Source organism: Aphelocoma coerulescens, chromosome 4A (assembly GCF_041296385.1).
Source record: "Aphelocoma coerulescens isolate FSJ_1873_10779 chromosome 4A, UR_Acoe_1.0, whole genome shotgun sequence".
NCBI lineage: Eukaryota > Metazoa > Chordata > Aves > Passeriformes > Corvidae > Aphelocoma > Aphelocoma coerulescens.
In genome coordinates this window covers 17,438,908-17,461,877 of record NC_091018.1, presented here as the reverse complement: position 1 = coordinate 17,461,877, position 22,970 = coordinate 17,438,908, and the positions used below count along the sequence as shown (strand labels likewise).

Genomic DNA, 22,970 nt, shown 5'->3' with positions numbered 1-22,970 from the left:
GCCAGCCGCGGCACCCGCCGGGACAGGAGCCGTCCTGGCACAGGCAGCGTGCCCCCGACACAGGCAGCTCCGGGGACAGGGAGGTGGTCACAAGGATTGAAAGGGCTGTGCTGTGCTCAGGGGAGTCTGGCAGAATACGGTGCACGTGCAGAGCAACACCAGGCAACGACTGCAGTGACTGATACACCCAGCACAGCACTGACGCATCTTGGGACACAACACAGGTTGGGGCTTCTGGAGATCCCCAACAGCTTACTTGTAAAAAAAAAAAGTGTATGCAAAGTCATGTCCCTGGTATTTTTCATGTGGACCAACTTGGCAAACTCCATGATGTTTGTCACTGCTGGTAGCTCTGCTATGGCCTGATGCATTTTGATGTTCAAACTCCAATCAGCCAACTCATGCTCCAGGAGAGCATTACCTGCAGGAGCAGGCAGCTTGAGGACAGGGATGGACCATGCTCACACATTCATCTTCTCCAGGGGCTGAAAAAAAGCAGGGCTGTGTTGCTGAAAAGCTGCAAGAGGAGGCACCTCTGCAGGCTAAGGCTTCTCCAGAGCCAGAAGCATCTGGCATGGTGTGGGGCAGTGAGACAGGAGCTCTGCACTGAGCAGTACGTCTGTGCTCTCCTGCAAATCCTCCTCCCACACTGAGCCAGCGCTGTGACTTGGAGCAGGCTTCAGAGACACAGCGGCCCCCTGGGAAAAGGAGGGGTGAAAATAAATAAAATAGAAATGTTCTATCACCCTTGCAGTGTTGTTACTGTGCTCCAGTGGGTCTGGACCACGGACACGAGGCAACCCAGTGTGTACCAACCATGTGTGGCCACAGTGAGCACGCAGTGTCCATGCTGGGACAGAGGAATTCACAAATCTACACTCCAAGGGGAAGTAGGGGGAGGGAGTGTGGGGGGGGGGCGGAAGTAATTAATGCAAATTCCTAGTTTAGGTAAACACATCTAGAGAAAGGCTCGCTCTGGCACGGGGAATTAATATCCTGTTAAACCAGTTGAAAAGGTCACCAGTAAACAAGGGACACTCCCAACACTCCCTCGTGCCAGGGCTGATAGGACACCAAGACAAACAGCTGAGAGCAGGGACTCTGCAGCATCCGTGCAGCTGCAGCCAGCTCGGTGCTCGGGCAGACGTGTTCTCTGCAGCCACACTCTCTCCACAGCACTTCTGCACTAATAGCAACAGCCCCGGGCCTTGGGAAAGCTGCTTCGCTGCCTTCACACAGCCCCAGGGAGAACTGGCCAGCACACAAAAGCAGCCAGGGGTGTTGGGCTCATGTCAGGTTGGTCAAGGTCACAGCCCTGCTAGGGATCACTGCCTCCAGGCTGGGGATCATTTAGAGAGCGGGTTGTATAAACTAAGAGATAAGAAAGGAGATCATTTAGAGAGCAGGTTGTATAAATTAAAGGTAAGAAAGGAGATGTACACTGGCTCCTTCAGTGCGGGGGCCCACTTGCTCTGGGGAGTCCACCCTTGTCACATGTCTCTGCTCAGCACAAGACCTTTAAAAGGACATGCTGGGATTGAAAGCCTCCAGGTGATGCTCCAACAGCAAGAAAGAAAAAAGGGAAGAATTAAATTGCTCAGGACACAGCACACAACTTCATTTTCAAGGAAAACCTGAAGCACAGGAGGAGCTGTGGGCAACTCATCAGAAGAGGAGCTGTGGGCAACTCATCTCTGCGGGCACAGAAGTGGAACTCTGGCTGCAGAGGTGTGAAGAAAAGGTGAGAGCTGCCAAGAGAATAGCGACAGTGGCAGGGAGCACCAGGGCTGAGACAGCCTTGGGTCAAAATGCACTGAGAGTGAGCCACAGACCACATGTGGAGCTCTGCACCCTGGGGCCTGGGTCTTCCTCTAAGAGTGCAGAGCCTCTGGGGTGCTTTCCGTTCCTTCCCACCAGGGAAACTCCGCTTCTCTCCCAGGAGATCCAGGAACAGAAACCACAAGGGCTGTAAGTGTTTCCCAAGGCCCACAGTGAACAGACCTTAAGCAGAATAGTAAGACAGCTGTGTGTCTTGCACAGAGAAGCTGCATAGTCCAGCAAGACTCCAGCTGCATTTGTCTCAATCCACATGGAGAACTTTATACAGTGCTCAAAATGCCATTTTCTGGTGTCCGGCCCCAAGATGAGCCTTACTGTTAAGTCTGTTCCTTGTGTCAAATGGAGCTGCTGGAACAGTGTGTTACTCACAAGTGCTGGTGGGTCTAAGCACTAGGAAGGCCAGAACACCCCAAAGGACCTTCGGTACATGTGGATTCTCTCTTAAAGACAGAAAAATTTAGTGTTCCTTCCTGGACACACCTGCACAGCACAGAGAGTGCTCACAGCAGGGCAGGATCCCTTATCAGGCATGGTCTGATCAAGAAGGCCTTACCCCTTGTCCTCAATCAAACTGAGGAATCCTGTTCACATTACAAACACCCAGTGATTGCAGCCCTGGTATCTCCTACCCAAGCCCTGGAGGCGAAAGACAGCCCAGCTCCCTGGCATCACATACCAAGTGTTTCCACAGAATACACCGGTCAGTGCCAGGCACTGGCACAGGATCAGACTCCCAGGAGACCCCACTAAACACAAGGCTGCAGGGACTGCAAGGGACTGCAAGACAGGGGCTTACCCAGCAGAGCCTGGAAGAGTTCACTTTGGAAGATGTGCGAGACTTTTCCAATGGAAGCTTTTAACTCCTGCTCCTCCGGGGACCGCAGGGTGCTTTGGTATCTGGTCAGAATTTCCACTGCTCGTTCAGTGTCTGCAGAGATGACACAGGAGTAACAAGGCATTAACATTGAAGGATGTTAAGGGCAGGCTCAAGTGCAGCCTTGGATAATGCCTCAAGCTGCCTTCCAGTTTGCATTTTTAAAAGTCAGCCAGCCACAAAAGCAGTCTCCTTACACACACCTGGAAAAGCTAACCCTGCTGAGAGGCACTGAGGGCCCATGGCAGAGACCTGGGCAGGGACTGGAGGAAAGGTGGTTCTGCCACCAACCCTGAAAATCAGGGGCTAAAATCAGATTGACTCACCTCTGAACCCTGTGTCACTGGGTAGCCTGAACACCTCTGCTACCTCCCAGAAGCCGTTCAGGAGCTGGACACATTCTGGTTGCACAGGGCTATGAATACTACTGCAGGAACTGCAGTCTCCCACACAGGGCCAGATGGCTGCAGCAAAGCTGAGCGTAGGCCCATTCACATAGTGCAAACAGCTCAGCTACAGGAGTGGCAAAACTTGGGTTTCTACAGGGGGAAGCCTAAGAATTGCTCAAACCACCAAGCAGCCGTGGGTCAGCAGGAGACAAGTGGGAAAGGAACACGATGCCTTGGGGTCAGAGGAGATGCTGGTGAGGAGGGGAGCTGGAGGCTGCCATGAAGCAACGTTTTGGTTAATGACTGGGCTTGCCATAGCTGTGAGAAAACCCTAGACCTAAAATAGTGGGGCTGTCATCTGTCTCCCTGGACACCTCCATACTTCTCTGGGCAGACAGCCAGAGCTGCCAGTGCAGCCCAGGCCTCAGATGTGACCCATATCTCAGGCAGGCGGTGAGCTCCTGTGGACCTTGAGACCATCCCTGCCCTATCAGTGGATATTTCCCTTTGTCACCCAGGCAGACTGCAGACAAAGAGCGTCTGTGTGAGAAGGCAGGGAAGCTGTCCCGCCACTGCTGGAGACTCATCTTTTAAGCCAGGAACTCATGCAGAAAGGATGACCCTGCTCATCACAGGGCCCTCGAGAATTCAGGTCATCAAACAAGGGGGCCTGTGTCTGCTTGGGTACGTGCCACCTGGTGTCCCAGCTTGCCCAGCTTCTCCTTGGCCAAAAGCGAAAGGGGGTCCCTCCTGCCTGTGTCACCAGCCCACACTGACTCATCGTGGGAGCATAACAGGGAAAGAAGTCTGGGGAAGCATGAACAGCTCCGACTTGGAGCTGGGCTCCACACTTGCTCCAGTAAAAGAAGGGACTTCCCCGAGCTTTATAGCAATCCTAGCCCTGTGCTATTACTAAGAGCTTCCTTTTCTGCAAGATAAAACAGTGGCTTCAGACACTGCCCAGCATACCATGAGCAGGGCTGAGATGTCTTTGCCTGGTCATTCCTGCCCTCAATCAGAAGAAGCTAAAGAAGCAGATGGAGAGCTGGGGCCACCACGCCAGGACACAAAGACTATGAACCCGGTGTAAACTTCCCACCGCAGCCCAGGCTGAGCAGCAAGAGCGGCACGCACCCTGTGCTGACATCTGTGTTGCTGGCCACTAGTACCGGGTGACAGCCAGCTGGAGCAGAGGAGTGCTGGCTGCGGATCAGGGGAAGTGCTGTGCACCCAGCGTGGCAGGGAGACCAGGGAACCCTTCCTACAGCACCCAAGAAACAGCACATGGTGTCCAGGGCCCATCTCCACGTGCCTCAACGTGCAGGCAAGTCCCACTTCGAGGAAACCCCTCCTCGCAGAGCCCAAACCCCCATGCCCGCTCTCCTCCCCGCAGCACGCAAGGGAGCTGCAAACAGAGCATCCCACGGCCACCCACTCTGAGCCACGGCGGCACGACGTGTCCACAGCCCGAGGAGGGCGTGAAGCGAGGGCGCCCAGTCCTCGGGTCTTAACCCCTGGGTCGCACGGCCGCCCGCGGTGGGGAGCGAGGGCGGGAGCTGCCCGGCAGGAGCGCGGAGCACCGGGCGCGGTCCCAGCACCGGTCCCGGCCGGGCAGACACTTGTTGAGCGCGGGACCGCGGTGCCCGGCGCGGCGGGCAGGGCCGGGCAGTGCGCTCCTTACCTTCCCGGCGGATCATCGCTCCGCCGTGGCCGACGGCCGCTCCGCTCCGCGCCAGCCCGCGAGCGGCCGAGCCGCCGCCCGCCCCACCCCGCCCCGCCCCGCCCGAGCCGGCCGGGAGCCGCCCCCCGCCCGCCGGCACCGCCTCCGGAGCGCCCCGCGCCACCGCCGCTCTGCCCCGCGGCCCGGCCTGCGCCCCGGGAGCCCCGCCCGGCTCGGCCGCCCCTCCCTGCCCGCTGCGGAGGGCCCGGCCGCCCGCCCCGGCTCCCCGTGCCGTCAGTGGGTGGCACGGAGGCGACGCGGAACGAGCCCGCCCCGGGCCGGTACCGTCCGGGCTGCGCCGGCTCCTTCTCCGGGCCGGCAGCGCCGCCGGCAGGGAAAGGTGCGGAAGGGAGGACGCAGGCGTGCCCGCCGCACCCCTGTGGGCTCTGTCTGCCGCTCCTCTGCTTTATTGACATAAATAGACAGCAACAAGTCAAACTGACACGATACCCCTCTCCCTGTTCAAGGCCGTGCTGCAATGTGACCGATGCCGAGTCCCACCGAGGCCGAGTCCCACCGCTCCCTCTGCTGCCTTGGAGCAGCAGCAGGAGCGTGAGCGCGGTCCTGCCAGCCCCTGCCACCCACCACCCCCAGCCCCTACTCCTTTTCTCTCCCGAGCAACAGGCATTAACGGCTGCATGGAGTGCCAGGACCCTGTGCCGTGAACATGAAGCCAGCAGCAGCCGGGACAGGATTTCTGTCCAGGATGGGAGGGTGAAGAGCTCGGCTTCTCCTTTGTCTTGTGACAAGCCACTCTGCACCCCCCTTCCTATTCCTCAAGCCATGGGACAGGGCAGCTCCCAGGGGAGCAGCCCTTAAACCAGGTGCCCCATCACTGGCTGCAGAGCTGCTGACAACAGGCAGAGACAGGCCTCCCCCTGCACCAAACAGCGACCCAAATCCCCGCTCCTGTCCAAACCCCAAGGGAGAGGCCTCAGCTCCAGCACTGCTGGATAAATATTCTGCCCCTAGGCAACCCCTGCAAAGCTTTAGTTCCTTGCTGCCAGTGGGAAATGAGAACCCAGTTCCAAGTCTTTTCAGCTGAGGGCAGCTGTGCACCATGAAAAGGAGCAAGGAAGGCCAAGGTAGAAGGGAGGCTCACGAAGGAATCTGAAAAGGAAAGGAGGCTTGAAGCTGGCCTGAGGAGTGCTCCCTGCTTGAGCTGTGCAGGGCTCTGGCTGCCCCTTCCCACGGCTGACGCAGGCAAGAGGGGTCACTCTTGCATCAAGCTGTTGATCTTTGTGAGCAGCACATCCGTCTCAGACTCTGAGGAGACAGAGAAAAAACCAGTCATTGTGGGCAGCCACCATCCCGCAGCAGTGACAGGCAGAGTAGCTTGAAAAGCAGGTTTGAGGATACTAAGGGAATGTGGGATTCCCTAGTGCTGTCCCACAGGGCTGTTTGTTAAGGGCAAGACAGGAGGAACTCCCTGGGCTGGGATTCCCTTCCCTCCCCCAGCCATCCCAAACCACTCCGTCACGTTTGGCTGAAGAAAGCTGCCTGCCTGTTAGAAAGAGTCCCACAGGCAGAGCCTGGCTCCAAGGGAGAGAAGCTCTCATTCCGTGTGCACTCACCCACTGTCTGTCTTCTGTGGGAACATTTCCTAGGAGATGGAATAGGATCGATGTTAGCATGCAAGTCTGGTCTCACCGTTCCCTCCCCTGAGCTGCCAGCTGGAGGCTGTGGGGCCCCGCAGTCCCAGAGGGAACTGCTCTCAGTGCCTGCAGCACTGGTAAAAAGGAGCAGGACCAGGATCCCCCAACCTCAGCCCACCAAGCCCTGGGGTGCAGAGTGGGCTAGAAAGTGTGAACTAAGGCATCCAGCAGCTCGAGGCAGGGTCAGGGCAGAGTTTTAGCTGCTGCCTGGTGATAAAAGCTGCCTCCACACACTTCTGTCTTACTTAGCCAGACAGGAGAGAACCCACCCAGGATCTGAGTCCACAGAGGGTGGCAGCAGGTTTGGATCTGCACCAGGCATCCAGGGCACACTACAACCTCCCCCAACAGACCTGCCTGGAGACGGGGAAAGGGATCAAACCTACTTCAGTAAGATGAAGGCCCAGATGATGATAAGGAAGGAAACGCAGTCTACAACGATCCAGATCATGAGGTATGTGCTGCTGGGCTGCAAGGCAATGAGACAAGCCATTGAACACCAGCTAGGGATGGTGTGCCGTGGCACAGCCCTGCCTGCTGTGCCACCAATCCTTTTTACAGGGTCACATGTTCCCATGCCAGTACAGCAGTGAGCAGAAGTCACCCTTCCAGGCAGCTGCACAGGGCTGCTGCAGAAAGGCACCCACAAGTGCCTGCCACACAGGGCTGTGGGGCAGGGTGAAGGATGGAGGGGTCACTTACAAGCAGCCAGACAGGGCGTTTCATCTCCTTCAGCACCTGGCAGGCGTTGGTGGTGACAGAGCTCACCCCTGAGCACCACAGCACGGAGAAGAGCCAAGGCTGGTTCACCACATACAAGTTGACAGAGATGTTGTCCTGGCGGTACTGCCTGCATGGGACAGCTGTGGTCAGAGTAGGAGACAGCAGGGTGCCACCACACTCTGCACAGCCAGAGAGGGCTGTACATTTGGGATATGATCCAGCACTTGCAGCCACACGGAGTGACTGTCTGGAGATCCAGACCCAGGGCAGATTTTCTGGCAAGGCAGAGGACAGAGGACCGCAGCCAACTCCATCCTCTGTACCAGCCCTGCCATTTGTGCACAAGCCACACACACCCAGCCCTTCCCAGCAGCACACCAGCACTCAGCCTCAGCTGGCCCTCACCTCTCTTGGTCCTTGGGACAGTGCCCAGACCTCCATAACTCCCAGGCACTTGGGAAAGGGTTCTCACCTGATCTCCTCAGAGCTCATGTCCTGGTAGGGCAGATTGACATGCAGTACTGGCTCCTTCTCATCCTTGAGTCTCTTCCGGCCATAGACTTGCTGGACACCTGGGGCCTGCTGTTTGACATCTTCCCTGAACCCATCTGGAAGCCAGAGGACCTAAGGAAGAGCCAGAGAGCACGTGCAGAGGAGAGGTGCTCCAGAGAGTTTGCTCTCTTCCAATGTTCCCTTGCAGGTCCAGGCACACATGGCCTGCTTAGACAGCTGCTTCCTGCCCCCCATCTCCACACTCAGCTCCTCCACGAGGATCTCAGCCAGGACAGTCTCCTAAGAGCTTGCCCTGGCCAAGAAGTAAGCACAACAGGTCCCACTGAAGGGAGAAAGCAGTTCCAGCCTAGGAAATCTGCAACAGTTAAGTCCTTTCTGGGTCCTTTAAAGAGTCAAGAAGTGAATCTATTTAGACCCAACTCTGCAGCAGGAATGCACCTTGGATCAGCACTATAGTAGTAGTCTTTTCTACTTCCCCTCCTGCTCTGCATTCCCAAAAGGCCAAGAAAGGTGATTTGAGTGCTGATTCATCCCCTACGGGCAGCACATATCCTGTGCTGCAGAGGTTGGAGGAAGCATAAAGGGAACACAGGAGGGTGCAGCAGGAGTCCAATAGCTGCAGGGAGAGTTGTGGTGGAGTGTGGGGAGGTGGCATTGCATTCCTGCTCATGCTGGCAGTGTTGGTCCCTTCCCTAGACTGAGTCATTGTTTACACACCAGGGTGCACAGTGCTGGGAAACTAAAGTATTTAGAGGGGTCTGAAGCTGTAGGCATTAAACCCTAATTATTGGCAACTTCTCCCAGCTAGAGAACCCCACAGCTGGGCAGGGCTGCCCAGCAGGGATCATGCACTGGGATGTGGTGTATGGGGTGTCAGGGATGCTCAGTGTGGCTGGCAGGGCACCTCCCACCAGGCAGGGGTGTGACAGCAGGGCCTGGCAGGGGTGGGGTGGTGACCAGCTCACCTGCTGCAGTGGGATGCCTGACTGTAAAATCACTCCCAGGGTGACATTGACAAAGTTCTGGTAGTCACTGTGGTTCTCAGGCCGGAGGTCGAACATGATGGAGATGTTGCTCTGCTTGGCTGCCTCTAGAGCCTGTTCCAGGGACGGGATCCTCTGTTTGGTTGTCTCATTGCGATCAGCAGGGGAAAGACTCTGCACAGTGGGAAATGGCCTCCGCTGCAAGGGGGAGAGAGGGGCAGTCACCACAGGCAGACCACCTGTAAGCTTCCACGTCCCAAACTGACTCTCAGTTTCCTACACTGGCCTCTCCATGTGTTCTCCAGTGCAGACAGGCACAGGAATCCTCCCTGTGCACATGCATCGGGCACTTCTACCCTTCTCCCCACTAGCAGCAGAATTCAAGCAGTCCCAACACCTGTGGGCATTCAAAGCTGCTCAGCAGTAGTTAGTCACCTTTTGGGAAGAGCCTGGCCACGGCTGCCTTCAAGCCCAGGCAGGCTGTCAGAGCAAACACGAGACATCCCCTCTCAAAGCAGCCTCCTCCATGACTCAGCTGAGGAGTCAGAACAAAGCCCAGCTTGGGGCATAACCGCACCCAAGGGATTTGTGCAGACTTCTGCACCCTGTCCAGGTGTCTGCCAGGACCAGTGCTCCAGAGGGAAGGTTCTGGAGCCCCAGGGCAGGGCTAATGCTTCACCCCATTCCTGACCAACCACCCTAAGGGCATTCCTGACCTCCAGAAACCAGCTGCCAGCATCCAGCTGCTGGAGATCTGTCCAGTTGAAGGCAATGCTCTGGGCAGCCCTGTCAGGGAACACAGCCTGCACGTTGGTGGTCCTGGTGAGTTCCTCGTCATGCATGAGGAATGGGACCCCGTCAGCACTGGCAAAGGAGCACAGAGGAAAGCCATATGTTGCAAGCTGTTCATTTTCTATCCCTGCCCTGCCATTTCTACCCCCTCCCAGCCACCTGCTAGAGTAACCCCCCACCCTTATTCTACTTGTGGCCCTTTACACAAAAGTGTGCACCTAGAGACCAAGCCAGGAACCAAGTAGCTCCTTGCTCTCTAAAACAGCTGTCCCAATAACAGGATTACATGAGATGAACTGGAGCCAGGGTCTGTTTTCCAAGCAGTACCCCTCCCCTGATGGAGCCTCCCTCCCTGGAAGGCAATCTGCATGGGGAGGACAGAAACCCAGTACCTCTCCCAAATCATTGGGACACCAAGCTGGAGCCAGTCCCATACACACTGGAAGGTGGGAGTGGCAGAGCCCTTTGAACAGGGCTGCATCCAAATGCAGGCTCTATCAGTCCTCCAGGTGTCTTCCAGAATGCCCCCTGTGGGAGGTGACATCCCAGGATACACAGACCCCTTCCTCCCTCTGAGCACCTTTACCTCACCATGACGTCTGTCTCAAAGACTTGCACATCACATTCCACCGCCTTCTGCAGTGACATGAGGGTGTTCTCAGGGGCCAGCTGGAAAAAGGAATGGTGTTAGTGCAGAGAGCATGGGCAGGATGGGGCAGCAGGCAGGCACTCAACCCGCCTGGATGCGCCCAGCAGCTTGGCTGAGCTCTAGGGCAACCACAGTGAGACTGGGGTGACCTGGGCATGGTGGGGGATGGAAAAGGACAGGGGATAGAGCCAGTGCCTGCCTCGTCCCTGCTTCCCAGCCCACACTACACAGCCAGGCTTTCTGCTGGGAGTCGCGTGCTCCTGGTCCAGTAGCGCTCAGGGAGCAGCTCTGTCCTGCAGCTGCTGCACCCCCCTCCTCACCCTGTGCTCACCCATCCTCCAAGCCTAAGCTGCCCTGGCTGCTGTGGGGACCCCACTGTTCTGGGCTGGCCAGAGCTTGTCCAGGCCTGTGGCCACAAGGATCTGTGCCCTGCAGCCAGGCACAGCCTGGCTTTTCCTGGGGGAGCAGCCTGCCCCACCCACCCAGACCACTGCCAGGGTGCTGGTCACTCACCATGGGTGCTCCTCGATGGCCAACTAGGGCTGGCTTGGGAGGAAGCTGGCTCTCCTCCATGATGCAAGGGGAGGTGATTCCCAAGGGAGCCAGGTATAGTGCAATCATCGCTGCACAGTACACCAGCAGCAGAAACACCCTGAGACCTGCAGGCAGACAGAAGTTAGAGGGGATGAGGTACAGAAGAAGAATTTTTCAGGTCACTAGGAACAAGCCAAGGCCGCTTCAGCTGGCATTAACCTGTCATTGCCCTAGGTCAAACATTGCATCCCCAGCCTCAGGAACACTGCAGATTTATTCTTGGCCCACTACGTATCCTTGCATCCTAACTCAGCACTTCTGCCACCTGTAGCCCTCCCTTGGCTGCAAGTCAGGGAGGGCTGAAGCTGCAACAAGGGCTGGTCATGAGAAGCAACCAAGAGCAGGCATTCCTACCACACTGGGGACCTGTTCCTACTGCACTGGCGCTCCCTGAGCACCACTCTGCCAACGGTGCTGCTCAGTTGGGTGGCAGGAAGCAGGGCACAAGCCAAGGTGACAAGAGGAGATCTTGGAGGGGGATTACCTGTCTTGCGGGTGCGGTAGATGAAGCTGGCCAGGGGCCAGGCAAGGAGTGTCATTCCCCCCACAGTTCCAATGTGCAGGAAGGGACCTGTTGCCTGGGGAGGCAAAAAAAAACGGGGTGTCAGCCAGCACCAGTCCCCATCCCCAAAATACACATGCTCCAATGCCAAGGACCTGCCACTGCAGCCAGTACTGCTGGAAGATCCACAGTGCCAGGGAGGGAGGGACAGGCTCCTGGGGGACAGAAGAGACTCCCTGCTCTGCTCCAGCCACCATTCATCAATCTGGTGGCAAATGCTCCAGGCAGGACTGCAAGAGCAGAAGGAGCACCTTGCCTAGCCAGGCAGCAGAAGTCAAGGGCAGGGAATTAACCCCCCGTGTACACAGCTGTGCTGGGGGCTTCAGTCAGCACCCTGCAGCTCAACCCCACAGGCAGGGCACTGGGTGCAGCGGGGGAGTCCCTGGTATCGAGGTGACTCACCTGCAGGGAGACACGAGCGCTTTTCCACTCCTCCGCCCACTTTATTCCCAGCCCTGTGAAGGCTGCAGCCACCACCAGGGCAGTTAGGATCAGCAGGACCTGTGGGGCAGGGCACAGGGCAGTTAGGGGAGCACACAGCATCTTGCAGGCTAGGCAGAGTCCTCCTCATCCCTTCCTCATGGGCCCCTGCAAGCCTTGATACCCCACTTTTCCCATCTGGGTTTGCAGCTGAGCTCTGTGCTCTATGCTTTGAGCACTGGGAATATTCCCATCCCAGAGACATGTGGCTGAGGAACTGACAGCTGCAGCCCAGCTCAGCGGGGACACACAGCCACTTAGTGGGGTCACAGCAGCCATACACAGCCTCAGTAGGCTGGTCCCAGCTTCTGAAGGTGCAAGGGCAGCCAGGACAGGCACCACCTCCCTGCACTCCCAGTCTCTCACCTTGTGCACCCAGTGTAGCTTCAAGGGCTGGCCGCAGAGCTGCAGGCACAAAGCAAGGACCTGCAAGAGCAAGGAGCTGTCAGAGCTGGGCTGTACCCCACACCTCAGCCCTCACAGGGCACTGGACTCAGCCACAGAAGCTCGGGCCCCCTGGCACAGGCAGGATCTCTGGCTGTGCTCAGGCTGACCCAGCTGCAGATGCTGCAGGCTCCTCCCAGCTCTGCCCAGGGCACGGCAGCCTGTGCTCAGCACAGATCCATCCCCCCAGCCCAGCAGGATCAGGAGGGCTCACCAGCAGCACAGACGAGTAGCTGATCAGCACAGCCGTAGCTATGAGCAGGACCTGGGACCAGTCTAGCCACAGCTTCCTCTCCCTGAAGATGAATCTGCCAGCAAAGGGGAGCGTCAGAGAGGCAGGGGTGACGTGGGGAACAAGGCTGGATGTGGGCTCCTACTCACTCGTTGAAGTTGTGGAAATCATTGAGGATGATGATAGCGAAGTAGAGCCACACCAGTGTGAAGAGGAAGACACAGAAGAGGAAAAGGAACCAACTGCAGTCACACTGGAAGCCAGAGATGAGAGTTATAAACACACCTTCAGGGCACCTAGCCCCTGGCCAGGTTTCTGAGACCCCTGGTATGAGCCAGCCAGCAGCGGGGAGCACAGGGGGTCACAGCAGGCACTGGCCCAGGGGTGCAGGCACTGAGCTGCCCCATGGAGAGGGACCAGAGCTACCCTGGCTGGCTCTTTTGGCTGGACCCACGCTACAGAAAGATGGATGGGCATGTCCTACAACAAACTAAAAGTCTGCCTATGCCAGGCTGGGGAGGATAGCCCCTGTAAAAGGACTGCCTCCTTTCCCATGCAGCACTCCCTAGGAACAGGCTAGTACTTTGGACATAAGAAGGGACAGGGAGCAAGGTCCCATTCCCTTCTAGCTGGATGATCTGTGGGCTGGGCAGAGAGGGGTGCAGTGCCTCAGAACTGCCCTTGCAGTGGTGAATCTGCAGACTGCGTCCAGCTACATTGTCCCCAGCCACTAGTCCCAAGCGTGTAGGGGAGGTGAGGGGTGCCACAGGTGCCAAAGGGACACCTAGCAACCCAGACTTATTTGTACATTCCAGGCAAGACAGGACAAGCAGCAGCAGAGCCACTCCCATGGGAGTCGGAGACCTCAGAGAATCCCAGGGCCTCACCACTCCCAGGTTACAAATTGCTGGGGACACCCTCCTGGTGGGGCCACACCCAGCCCAGGAACTGTGTCTCCCACGTGCCTGGCCAGGTGCCCGGACCTGCTGCCACACTCAGCCCTAGGGCTCTGCTCTGCTCCAGGAACGTGCAAGAGCTGCAGATGCACACTAACGCTGCTCTACCCTTCTTGTCACCCAGCAGGAACACAGCTCTCACCTTCTCACTGCTCCAGGCTAGGGCAGTCCCTGGACAGCGAGGGTGCCAGGTAGCACCCCAGCTCTCCTGGGGCTCGGCCCTGGGAAGCAGGAGCACCAGCAAGAGGTCAGCAGCTCAGTGTCTGGGCTGACCATCCCAGCCAGAGCCCTTCCCCAGCCCAGCCACCACTCTGAGACTCCCACACAGGGGCTGGAAAGCCCTAGTTCAGCATCACTCAGGTATCACCTTGGTGGTTCTCAGGCCCTTCCTCTTCTCCTTCTTGGCAGTGATCCACTGGCAGCTGTAGGGGCAGAGCAGGCAGGTGGCACAGGTAGAGCAGCAGCCAGGAGGGTCTGCCATAGCAGCAGACTGTCCCAGAGCAAAGGTAAGGTGTCCTGTGGGGGATACAACACAGTTGTGTTGGCACAGACCTCCCTACACACTGCCCCCACCCCACTGAAGCATTTTGTGTCCAGGTACCCTGGCAAAGTGGCCCAGAGTGCTGGGACATAGTGGGGCTGCTGGTTGTGTCCCCAGGCAAGGCATGGTGCCAGGGAAAGAAGCAGCCCAGGGTGCAGCCCAACCTGTTCAGCAGGCTGTGCTGGGACCCTTCACCCAACAAGCTGGGGCATGCCTGGAGCTGGCAGGGAGCAGGGCCTGGGTTCAGCTCAGCAGCTCAGGGTTCAGCACTCTGCCTGGGAGCCAGGACCACTGTGCAGGCTCCATGGGCAGGCAGCCTTGCCAGTCAGCTTGACAACAACCTCACACCCAGGCTTCCCACCTGCAAGGGCTGTCCAGCCCCATGCCACAGCCTGGGGCTCCTGTTTGCAGCTGGGGGTACATGAAACAGCCTGGAAGTTCCCGTTCTAAGTCCAGGTTCTTGCTGATGCAGCATCATCCTGGTAGTTCCTTATCTCAACCTGCACTCCAAGGAATCCCAAGTGTGGCTGCAGGAGCCGCAGCTGAGCAGGCACTGGATGGCTTTGGTCCCAGTGCTTGTGGGGGGGATGTGGGTGAGAGGCAGTTATGGGGGGAACCCATTTCTACAGTCACGGAGATCCAGGCTGGGTGCAGGACCACCTCTGAGTTCCCCAAGCACTGGCAAGGGGAGAGGGCCTGGATGCTTTGCTGTGATCCCCAAATTCCTGGTGTTTGGCTAGAAGATGCAGGGAGCCCAGAACGAGGTATCCCTTGATCCACCCAGAGAAATCCCATGTTTACTATTTCTTGTCCTTCTGTGGAGATGCTCCTCCTCCTCACTGCAACCTCCCCAACAGGCTAGGCACACTATGCAACACTATCACCCTGCAGATTAAGCCTGGCTCTCATTTCACTGTGACCACTGAGCCAGGCATGAGAGCCAGCTGACCACATCCTCCCAGCCACATCCTCTCCAATGTTGGAGGCAATGGTGTGCCTCGTGGAGCTGTGTCCCACTCCAATCTGGGCTGTGGAGAGAGGGAGCAGAGCTAGCCCAGCTCCTCCCAGGCCCAGCCAGCCAGACCAGAGTGACTCTGCCATTGCCCTAGCTGTGGCCAAGGTCAGTGTGGTCTCCCCCTGTAACAGGGCAGCACCCCAGCCTGTCACCTTAATCCTAAATACCAGCACTATGGGGGTCTCCAGGGCTGGGGTGCAGAGCCTTCCCCAGCACCCACACAGAGCACAGGGTCACGCACAGGCAGGTACCACCCCAAGAGCAGGACCCCATCCCTGGCCAGGCAGCTTCTGCAAGCTGGGGGACATCTGGGGGCTGCCATCAGCAGGCGCAGCCAGCCAAGGCACAGAGGATGATGGAGCAACAAAGCAGAGCCCCACATCTGCCATCCCCTCTACCTTCTAGGGACCAGACCAGCAGCTGTGACCTGCTCAGTGATGGCACTGAGGGAGTCAGCCTTAACACAAGTACAGAGGGTGTGGAACCAGATATTTCCTTTCTGATGCTCAGGGGCTCTGGCTGCAGGCCCCTACCCCTGCTATCACCAGAAGCAGAGCCACCACTTCCACCAGGGATCAGTGGGTTCAACCAGCCTCCACTTGGAGTCACCCTGTCCCCTGCCACTGCTCACATGGGCAGAGCACTGGTGTCAGCAGCTGCTGGCAGGCTCCCACGCAGGGTACACAGTACAGGAGGAGTGGCCGTGGGCACCAGCTGTAATTCAGCACTCAACTGCTCCAAGGGACTGCTGCTGCCAGGACTGGAGCTTGGCAGAGAATGGCACAGGACTGGTCACAAATCTACCCCAACAGTATTGTCCGGAGGGTTTGGAGGGGAAATGCCACCCTGTTCTCCAGCTCAGAGTGCGACTGCAGCAGTAGCATCAGTAGTTATGGCGCAACACCCCTGCGCAGGGCACAGGTCCCAGCAGAGCAGGGCTGGGTACACATCAGACCCAGCTCAGCTTCTGCTCCGGTTCCAGTGGGAGAGCAGCAGAGTGGGAGCTGGGGGTCCATCACGGCTGAAGGACCCCTCCTTTAGCTCCCACCAAACAACCGCCGCGGCACACCACAGCCCTAGTGTGGGAAGCAGAGGGAATCTGAAGGGGTCACAAACCCACTGCCACAGTCACACGGCAGCGTATGCTGGTAGCCTCACAAGGACCTCCGTACCCCAGGAGTGCTCGCACAGGACAACCTGGTGGCCATGAACAGGTCAAGATCCCCTTGCCCTGGTGTAGCCGAGCCAGCCCAGGCTGTGTGCCACGGGCAGGTCAGCAGGACCTGGTGCCTAACCCCGCTGTTCCCTTTCCTCGTAGGACAGAACACGGGCTCAGCATGGGACACAGAGTGACCCAAACCAGTAAGAGCAGCACAGCCTGGCCCAGATCCCCCACTCTCAGTCTCATGCCCGGGCAGCCAGCCCTGGGCTCCCCGTTCCTGCTCTCCAGAGCGTGGGAACAGCGCGGGCAACCCCCTTCCTTCCCCCTCTCAGCTTCCCGCAGAGCCGGGATGATCACCCCCTCCCCGTGCCGCCCTGCCAGCTCTGGCGGCGCAGGACAGCATCCCCACGGCCGGGGCAGCCACGCCGGGACAAAATACCTGCTCCCCGCGGACGTCGGGCTCCCGCAGCTGGGCCAGGTGAGCGCGGGGCTGGGCTCTCCCCGGGCCCATGCGTGCCAGCACTCGGCTCCCGCTGCGCTCACACCCTCCTGGGTGTGCCCCCGGCCCGGCAGGTCCGCACAGGCCGGCAAGAGGCGGGCAGACTGCGAGCGGAGCGGAGCGGAGCGGGGCGGGGGGCCGGGCTGGGGTCAGGGCGGGCCCCGGCGGCTCCGATGCCGCCGCGGGGAGAGGGGGAAGGGGCCCCGGGGCCGTCACGCGTCGCAGCGCAAAGGAGTTTGCAGGCAGCCCACGTCCAGGCAGACGGAGACTCCAAGGAGAGCTCCCGGGAGATGGAGGCAGAGCTTCGTGCATCGCCGCGCCTTTGAGCAAGGGGCTGTGGGAGCCCCTCGGACAAAAGGGACTTTTCCCTTCCCGGCAGAGGAAGCCCGAACAGACACATCCCGGTCACCACGGCTAGCTCGGCTGACACACCGGGGCATGCTTTGAAGGCAGAAGCACAGAAGTAAAAGTGCTTCCTTGCCTTGAGCAAAGAGAAATGCTTCCGAAGCAGTACATCTGAACTTTGCTAAAGCAGCAGATGAAAGGAGGCTTCAGACAGGCCTGATGGCACCTGAAGATGGATGGGCTGATGCCTTCCATCTTCCCCCTCCCTCCCGGTGGCACAGCACAGCTATGTCGTCGTCGTCCCCCCCCCCCCCCCCCGCTCCAAGTCTCAGCTCCTGTTGAGCCAGGATGCACGATGGGCACTCAGAACTTTCTGCATCACTGAATTGATCTGTCACTGCCCGGGATCTCAGGGGACCCCCCCTGATCTTCTGCCACTTGCAAAGGACCTGAGAAAGCTGATTTACAGGGAGGTGATGGCATTCTGCAGTGACATAGCAACTGCCAATTTAGGCAGAAGCCTCAGCGCTCAGTGGGTCCTGTTTCACACTACTGTTGACAGCTTCGGCACAACTCATTGAACAACTCCATGAAATGTGCTGATTAAGGCCTTATCAGTGGAGGGTCTGGAGCACGGCAGGAGCGTTTGTGCAGCAACACCCATTGCTCTTACTCCCAAAGGAGTAAGCTGAAAGCATTGCAATGGCCAGGAATACCCCTCGGACAAGCAAGCAGCTCTGCACCCCAGATTTTTTCAGCTGTGAGCAGTTTGGCAGTGAGGTTCACCTCCTGCATCCGTGTGTTCGGCCGACTCTAACACAGATCAGCTGCGCACGGAAGAGCAAAGCTGTGGGCACGAGCCTTCCCAGTAGACCTGCGCCCCAGGAAAGCCCCTGGGATGCAGAGAGCCCATTTTATGAGGTAGCAGATTCACTGTCAGGGATTGGATTGCAGGTTTTAAGGACATGCAGTGAACACTGAAGTGAAGGATCACTTAAGCCAAGAAACATCTTAGTGTGTAGGGCAAAACCGAGCGTGAATAAAGAGACTAAGGTGAGACTGGAGCAGGGGAAATTGCAACAGAGCTGCGGGAGATCCAAAAGCTGTGGATTTTAGTGGTGTGAGGCAAAGCTGATGGAAGAGGCGTCCCGAGCAGATAGAGCAGCGGGACAGGCAGCTCCCCGGGGGACTGGCCACCGTCTGACCGCGCCGGGAGGGAGCCTATTTCTTGGGGGTGGGCAAGCTGTTCCCGCCCGGCGCTACGGAGGGAGCCCCATCCCCGGGGACCGCCCCGCGCCTGCAGCGGCGCCTCTGCCCACGCGAGGGCGGCAGCGCGGCCGCTCCGCTGCGGTCCCGCAGCCGCTCCCGCCCGGTACGGGGTGCTGTGGGCACGGGGTGCTGTGGGCACGGGCAGCGGCGGTGGGGCCGCTGGGCCATTGTCTAATCCCGGCCACGTGAGGAAGCCCTGTTGAGGCAGGGCAGCGGCTCGTAGCGGTGGCTGTGAGGGGCGGGAGCCGTGCTGGCTACTGGCACGGCGGGGCGAGAGCCGCGCGGGCACTGCCGGTGCGTGGCCACCAGGCGGCGACCTCGGCCCGCGCTGCCGCCCCGGGAGCGCACGAGGTTCGGGTCTGCCCAAAAGGACCGGGCTGAGCCCGGGGATGGGACCCTAAGGACAGGGCTGAGTTTATGGGTGCTACCCAAAGGACAGGGCTGAGCCCGGGGATGTGACCCTAAGGACAGAGCTGAGTTTATGGGTGCTACCCAAAGGACCGGGCTGAGCCCGGGGATGTGACCCTAAGGACAGAGCTGAGTTTATGGGTGCTACCCAAAGGACAGGGCTGAGCCCAGGGATGCCACCCAAAGAACAGAGCCGAGCTCAGATTTGACATGCAGAGGGCAGGGCTGAGCTCGGGGGTGCAGCACCGAGCCCATCAGACCCACATAAACACGGGCCTCCTCAACATCCACTGCCCTGCCCGCTCAGACTGAGCTCCAGGAACCAAGTCACGGATGAACAGCTAAAGCTAACAACCAGAGTGTATAATCAAGCTGGCTTAGTTCTACCCATCTCACCACGAAGTCAGAGGCACCAGAAGTAGTTGGGAAAAAGACAGAAAATAATGTTCCTCTCAACACAGTTGCGTGAGCTCACACACAACATCAAGTGTTGCACTGATGTAAATTGAGTTTGTGTCCTGCCTTCACTTGTGAAGGTGCATCTGTGGGTGTTCTTTTAGATTATGGCAAAGTGATAAAAAACATGGAGAGGAATGGTCTAAGAAGGGAAAGTTATGTCAGTGTATTACAGCGCAGCTGAAGTTATCTCCCTAGACTCTGAACTTGGGCGTAGAGAAGGTATTTTCAACATATTTAAGTGACTTAATGGCTTCATGTTAGGTTCCTGTTTGTCCACTGAACTGGTCATAAACTAGTCTTTTCAGGAAAAAAAAAAAGGCAAGCCATTGTTTCAGTTACTTCTGTTTTTCACCATACTGCACACAATCTACAAGAAATACTGCTTTTAAGTTTGACTGTTTTAGGGAATGCTTTCCTTTCATGTAATCTCCCATAGGGCCCAAGACCAGGAATAAAAGGAGAAGGCAATACAGGTTTCTATAACATTATTTCACACTCTTTCAGCTTGTAATAGACAACAAAAATTCAGAGTATCACCATTTCTCTGCTGTCAACACTTTAAAAGCCAGTGGCACAAACTGGTGCTTCCACCTCAGCTAGTAGCAGACCTACATAAGCTGATGGACCAAGGCAAAGATCTCCATCATGAATCTAAAAGTCACTGCTTGCTGTTAATCTGCAGTAATATAGTTTTTGCTACAGTTTGAAGCTGTTCTGCCTTGGCACATTAATAATTAAGTTGTTTGAAAGAACTAATCAGACAACAAACAGCCTGCTTAAGGGGACAGTGTATGATCATGGCACTAGTCTCAGTAATTTTTTTGCTAAAGGCCAGAAGCTTGTAAGGAATTAAAGTATGAACAAGCTTTGAATTAAAGATGAACAAGCTCTGAATCAGATTTTTTTTTCCCCTCCAGAAGTGGACTAGTTAAGGAGATCAGGAATGCAGATTGTGAGAGTATTATTCATCTTGAGAAAAACCTCTGTGGATGACTGTACTTATTTCAGCTCTTATCATGGAGTTTGTATGATACAAGGCAAATCACTTGACCCAAACTTTCACGGGTGGTCCTTAAAGGTTCAATTTCCTGAATACTTGAAAACAGCATGGGGCAGATTTTCAGGAGTGCTAATCATTAACTGTTGTAATTGAGAACAGTGATAGGAGCCCTGAGGATCAAATGCTAAGGAGTGTTAAGAGTTCAAGCTGCACAGTAACAGCAGATCTCAGGTTGGGCACTGTACCAGTGCAGTGTTTAGCTCCCTGTTTTCATAGGAATCCAACACCCCTCAAGGGTTTCTGGAGATACATTTATTAAGGTACAGAGAACACAGACTTTACAAGAGTATAATAGGTTATAGAATCATAGAATGACCTGAGTTGGAAGAGGCCTTAAAGACCATCCAGTTCCAACCCTCCTGCCACAGACACCTTCCACCAGACCAGGTTGCTCAGAGCCCCATCCAGCCTGACAGATTCTTCCAGGGATGGGCAGCCACAGGTTCTCTGGGCAATCTGCTGGAGCCTCACCATCCTCACAGTGAAGAAACTCTTCCTGACATCTAATCTAAACCTGCTGTCTTTCAGTCTGAAGCCATTCACCCTTGCCTTGTCACTCCAGGATCTCCTGAAAAGTCCCTCTCCATCTTTCTTGTGGGCTCTCTTCGGGTACTGGAAAGCCACAGGTCACCCTAGAGCTGCCTTTTCTCTAGGCTGAGCAACCCCAATTCTCAGCCTTTCCCCATAGCAGAGCTGCTCCATCTCTCTGATCATCTTCATGGCCTCCTCTGGACTCACTCCAACAGGTCCATGTCCTTCCTGTGCTGGGGACCCCAGAGCTGGAGGCAGCACTGCAGGTGGGGTCTCACCAGAGTGGAGCAGAGGGGCAGAATCCCCTCCCTCCCCTGCTGCCCACAGGGCTTTTGCTGCAGCCCAGGACACACTTGGCTTTCTGGGCTGTGAGTGCACATGGCTGGCTCATGTCCAGCCTCTCCTCCACCAGCACCCCCAAATCCTTCTTGCCAGGATAAGCAACAGTTAATATGTTCAATAAGTTTTATACTACAAAATACAGTTAGGAAATAATTTTTTAGTCATGTCATATCTAAAGCTGAAAACAAACAAACAAATTCAAGCAGGCAAGTCCTTCTTTCATTAAAAAAAGGTAGTTATCAGATGCTGATATTTATGTCTGAGACCAGTCTTGTAAGGCATACATGCTAGGCTTCATTCATTATTTCAAGGACCAAAATATTTGGTTTTGTTCACATGTAGCTCTTTCTTTTTGGAACTTGAACTAGTTTAGAATTTGAAGATGTTTATCATTTGTCATTTCCTAATTGCCTTATTGCATACTTAACTGAAGTCACACAATAACAAACTGAAGGCAAATCTCAAGTATTCAATTTAGGATGCAGCAGAAGGTATGTTCACAGGGTATACTCACATGCAATTCTGCTCTTAACTGCATAGCTTTGTGTTTTGTGTCACCTATACAGAGGAAGTCAACTAATTTAATTACAGCACAACTGTTTTTTGTAGTAAGTCCATTTCCTTTATAGGGATAATTACTGGAAGTTAAACTGTAGGCATAAATTACTGACTGTGGCAACACTGATATTCTGTAGATCTGGTTTCACTTGCTCTGCATTGAAAAGCACTTGGCCAGTGGTCTATGTTATTTTCTGATCGATATTTGTGGGTTTTTTCCAGGAAAAAATATGAGATTTACCTTGCCAATAAAACAGCTTATATGCCACTTACAGCCATCGCTCTACTACAAAAACATTTGTATTTAGGGTTTTTCATGCTTATTTACTAATTTTAAGACATTATTTTTGCACTGGGACAAGCCTTTACTGTGGAGTGTTTGCTCCTGCCACACATCTAATTTCTGCTCAGAGTTATAGCTACTATAGAACAGCATTTCCCCCCCTTTCAGCATGTAAAAGCAGCTGCAAGATCACTGTGTTAGGTCATGCTGCAGAACACAAAATTGATTTGGTGCTTGAGCTGCCTTTCTCTCCTCATGGTTTCAGAAGCCTCCCCTGAAGTCATTACCCCTCACTGATATTACTGTGAAGCCACAAACTTTGTTACAGCATTAGTGGGAAGTAGGCAGCTGTCTAGGTAGAATAAGACCCTGCATCAGCATTCGTGTCAAAAATAAGCTTAAGTACTTAACAAGGAGAAGCTCAGCTCTCAAACTACAATGAGGACCTGTTAGGATACAGCCCAAGCTGCAGAGCACCTTACTCACTAGCTTTGTATTAAAGTACTGACACAGACCCTGGTCGAGGTTAGTCCTTGCTCAAGGAGCATCCCTTCTGATCCCCTATGAGTCTTACCACTCCTGGGATTCCAGCTTCTCTGTAAATCCAGGCAGAGAGAACAAAGCCCTCTTGGACACCTATTTTACTATCACTTGCTTTTCCTCAGCAAGCTCATTTGAGGATAAATAACAGTTCTGTGAATCACAGTGTGCTGCAGTCATTAATACTCCCACTGTACTTGCAGTGCTACTGTGTTTTTTCCCTTAATACCTACAAGCTGTTGTTATGAGACAACAGCTTTGCAGAACTATTAGAGCCTGTCCTATAGCCTTTAGAAAAACAATTAATTAAATTAGACACTTCTATGAAAGCCACTTTCCCATGCCTATAACTACATTCAGTGCTTTATAGTAACTGTAAACTACAAAATTAAACACAAAAACTGGAAAAAACCCCCCCAACAACAAGCACAAAAAAAGAAGCCCCCCAGATGAAGAAAAGACCCAAAACAGCCCCACTTACCAGGCAGAAGCACCTCCTTGTTTCACACTCTCTAGTGTATGGAAGCAACAGCTGTTTGCCATTGCCAAATTT

General features: G+C 55.7%; 2 protein-coding genes across 9 annotated transcripts in view; both read right to left on the bottom strand.

Moving 5' to 3' along the window:
• DLG3 (discs large MAGUK scaffold protein 3) overlaps positions 1 to 4,860 on the bottom strand; it is a 76,041-nt gene extending 71,181 nt beyond the window's left edge. The window contains exons 1-2 of one of the 5 annotated variants that reach the window (XM_069015502.1): positions 4,784 to 4,860; positions 2,636 to 2,767 (exon numbers count right to left, since the gene is read on the bottom strand). In XM_069015502.1, the coding sequence (XP_068871603.1) occupies positions 2,636 to 2,767; positions 4,784 to 4,799 (148 nt within the window). In that variant the 5' untranslated portion in view covers positions 4,800 to 4,860. Of the gene's footprint in view, positions 1 to 2,635; positions 4,429 to 4,783 lie in introns of those variants that run through there. The other 4 variants (XM_069015504.1, XM_069015501.1, XM_069015499.1 and 1 more) reach the window with 4 other exon arrangements.
• Positions 4,861 to 5,207: 347 nt separating this feature from the next.
• GDPD2 (glycerophosphodiester phosphodiesterase domain containing 2) lies at positions 5,208 to 22,970 on the bottom strand. Of its 4 annotated transcripts, none has more exons than XM_069015495.1 (16): positions 22,899 to 22,970; positions 13,773 to 13,921; positions 12,599 to 12,702; positions 12,432 to 12,525; positions 12,140 to 12,199; positions 11,696 to 11,794; positions 11,216 to 11,309; positions 10,651 to 10,796; positions 10,075 to 10,157; positions 9,413 to 9,560; positions 8,679 to 8,894; positions 7,673 to 7,824; positions 7,180 to 7,327; positions 6,864 to 6,946; positions 6,327 to 6,425; positions 5,208 to 6,088 (listed from the first exon to the last, which is right to left on the bottom strand). In XM_069015495.1, exons 2-16 carry the CDS (start codon positions 13,884 to 13,886, stop codon positions 6,082 to 6,084), a joined length of 1,647 nt encoding a protein of 548 aa, XP_068871596.1. In that variant the 5' UTR covers positions 13,887 to 13,921; positions 22,899 to 22,970; the 3' UTR covers positions 5,208 to 6,081. The 4 variants fall into 4 exon arrangements, with proteins under 4 accessions (XP_068871596.1, XP_068871598.1, XP_068871597.1 ...); XM_069015497.1 differs by having other exon boundaries at positions 6,397 to 6,425; XM_069015496.1 differs by lacking the exon at positions 22,899 to 22,970 and adding an exon at positions 16,563 to 16,706.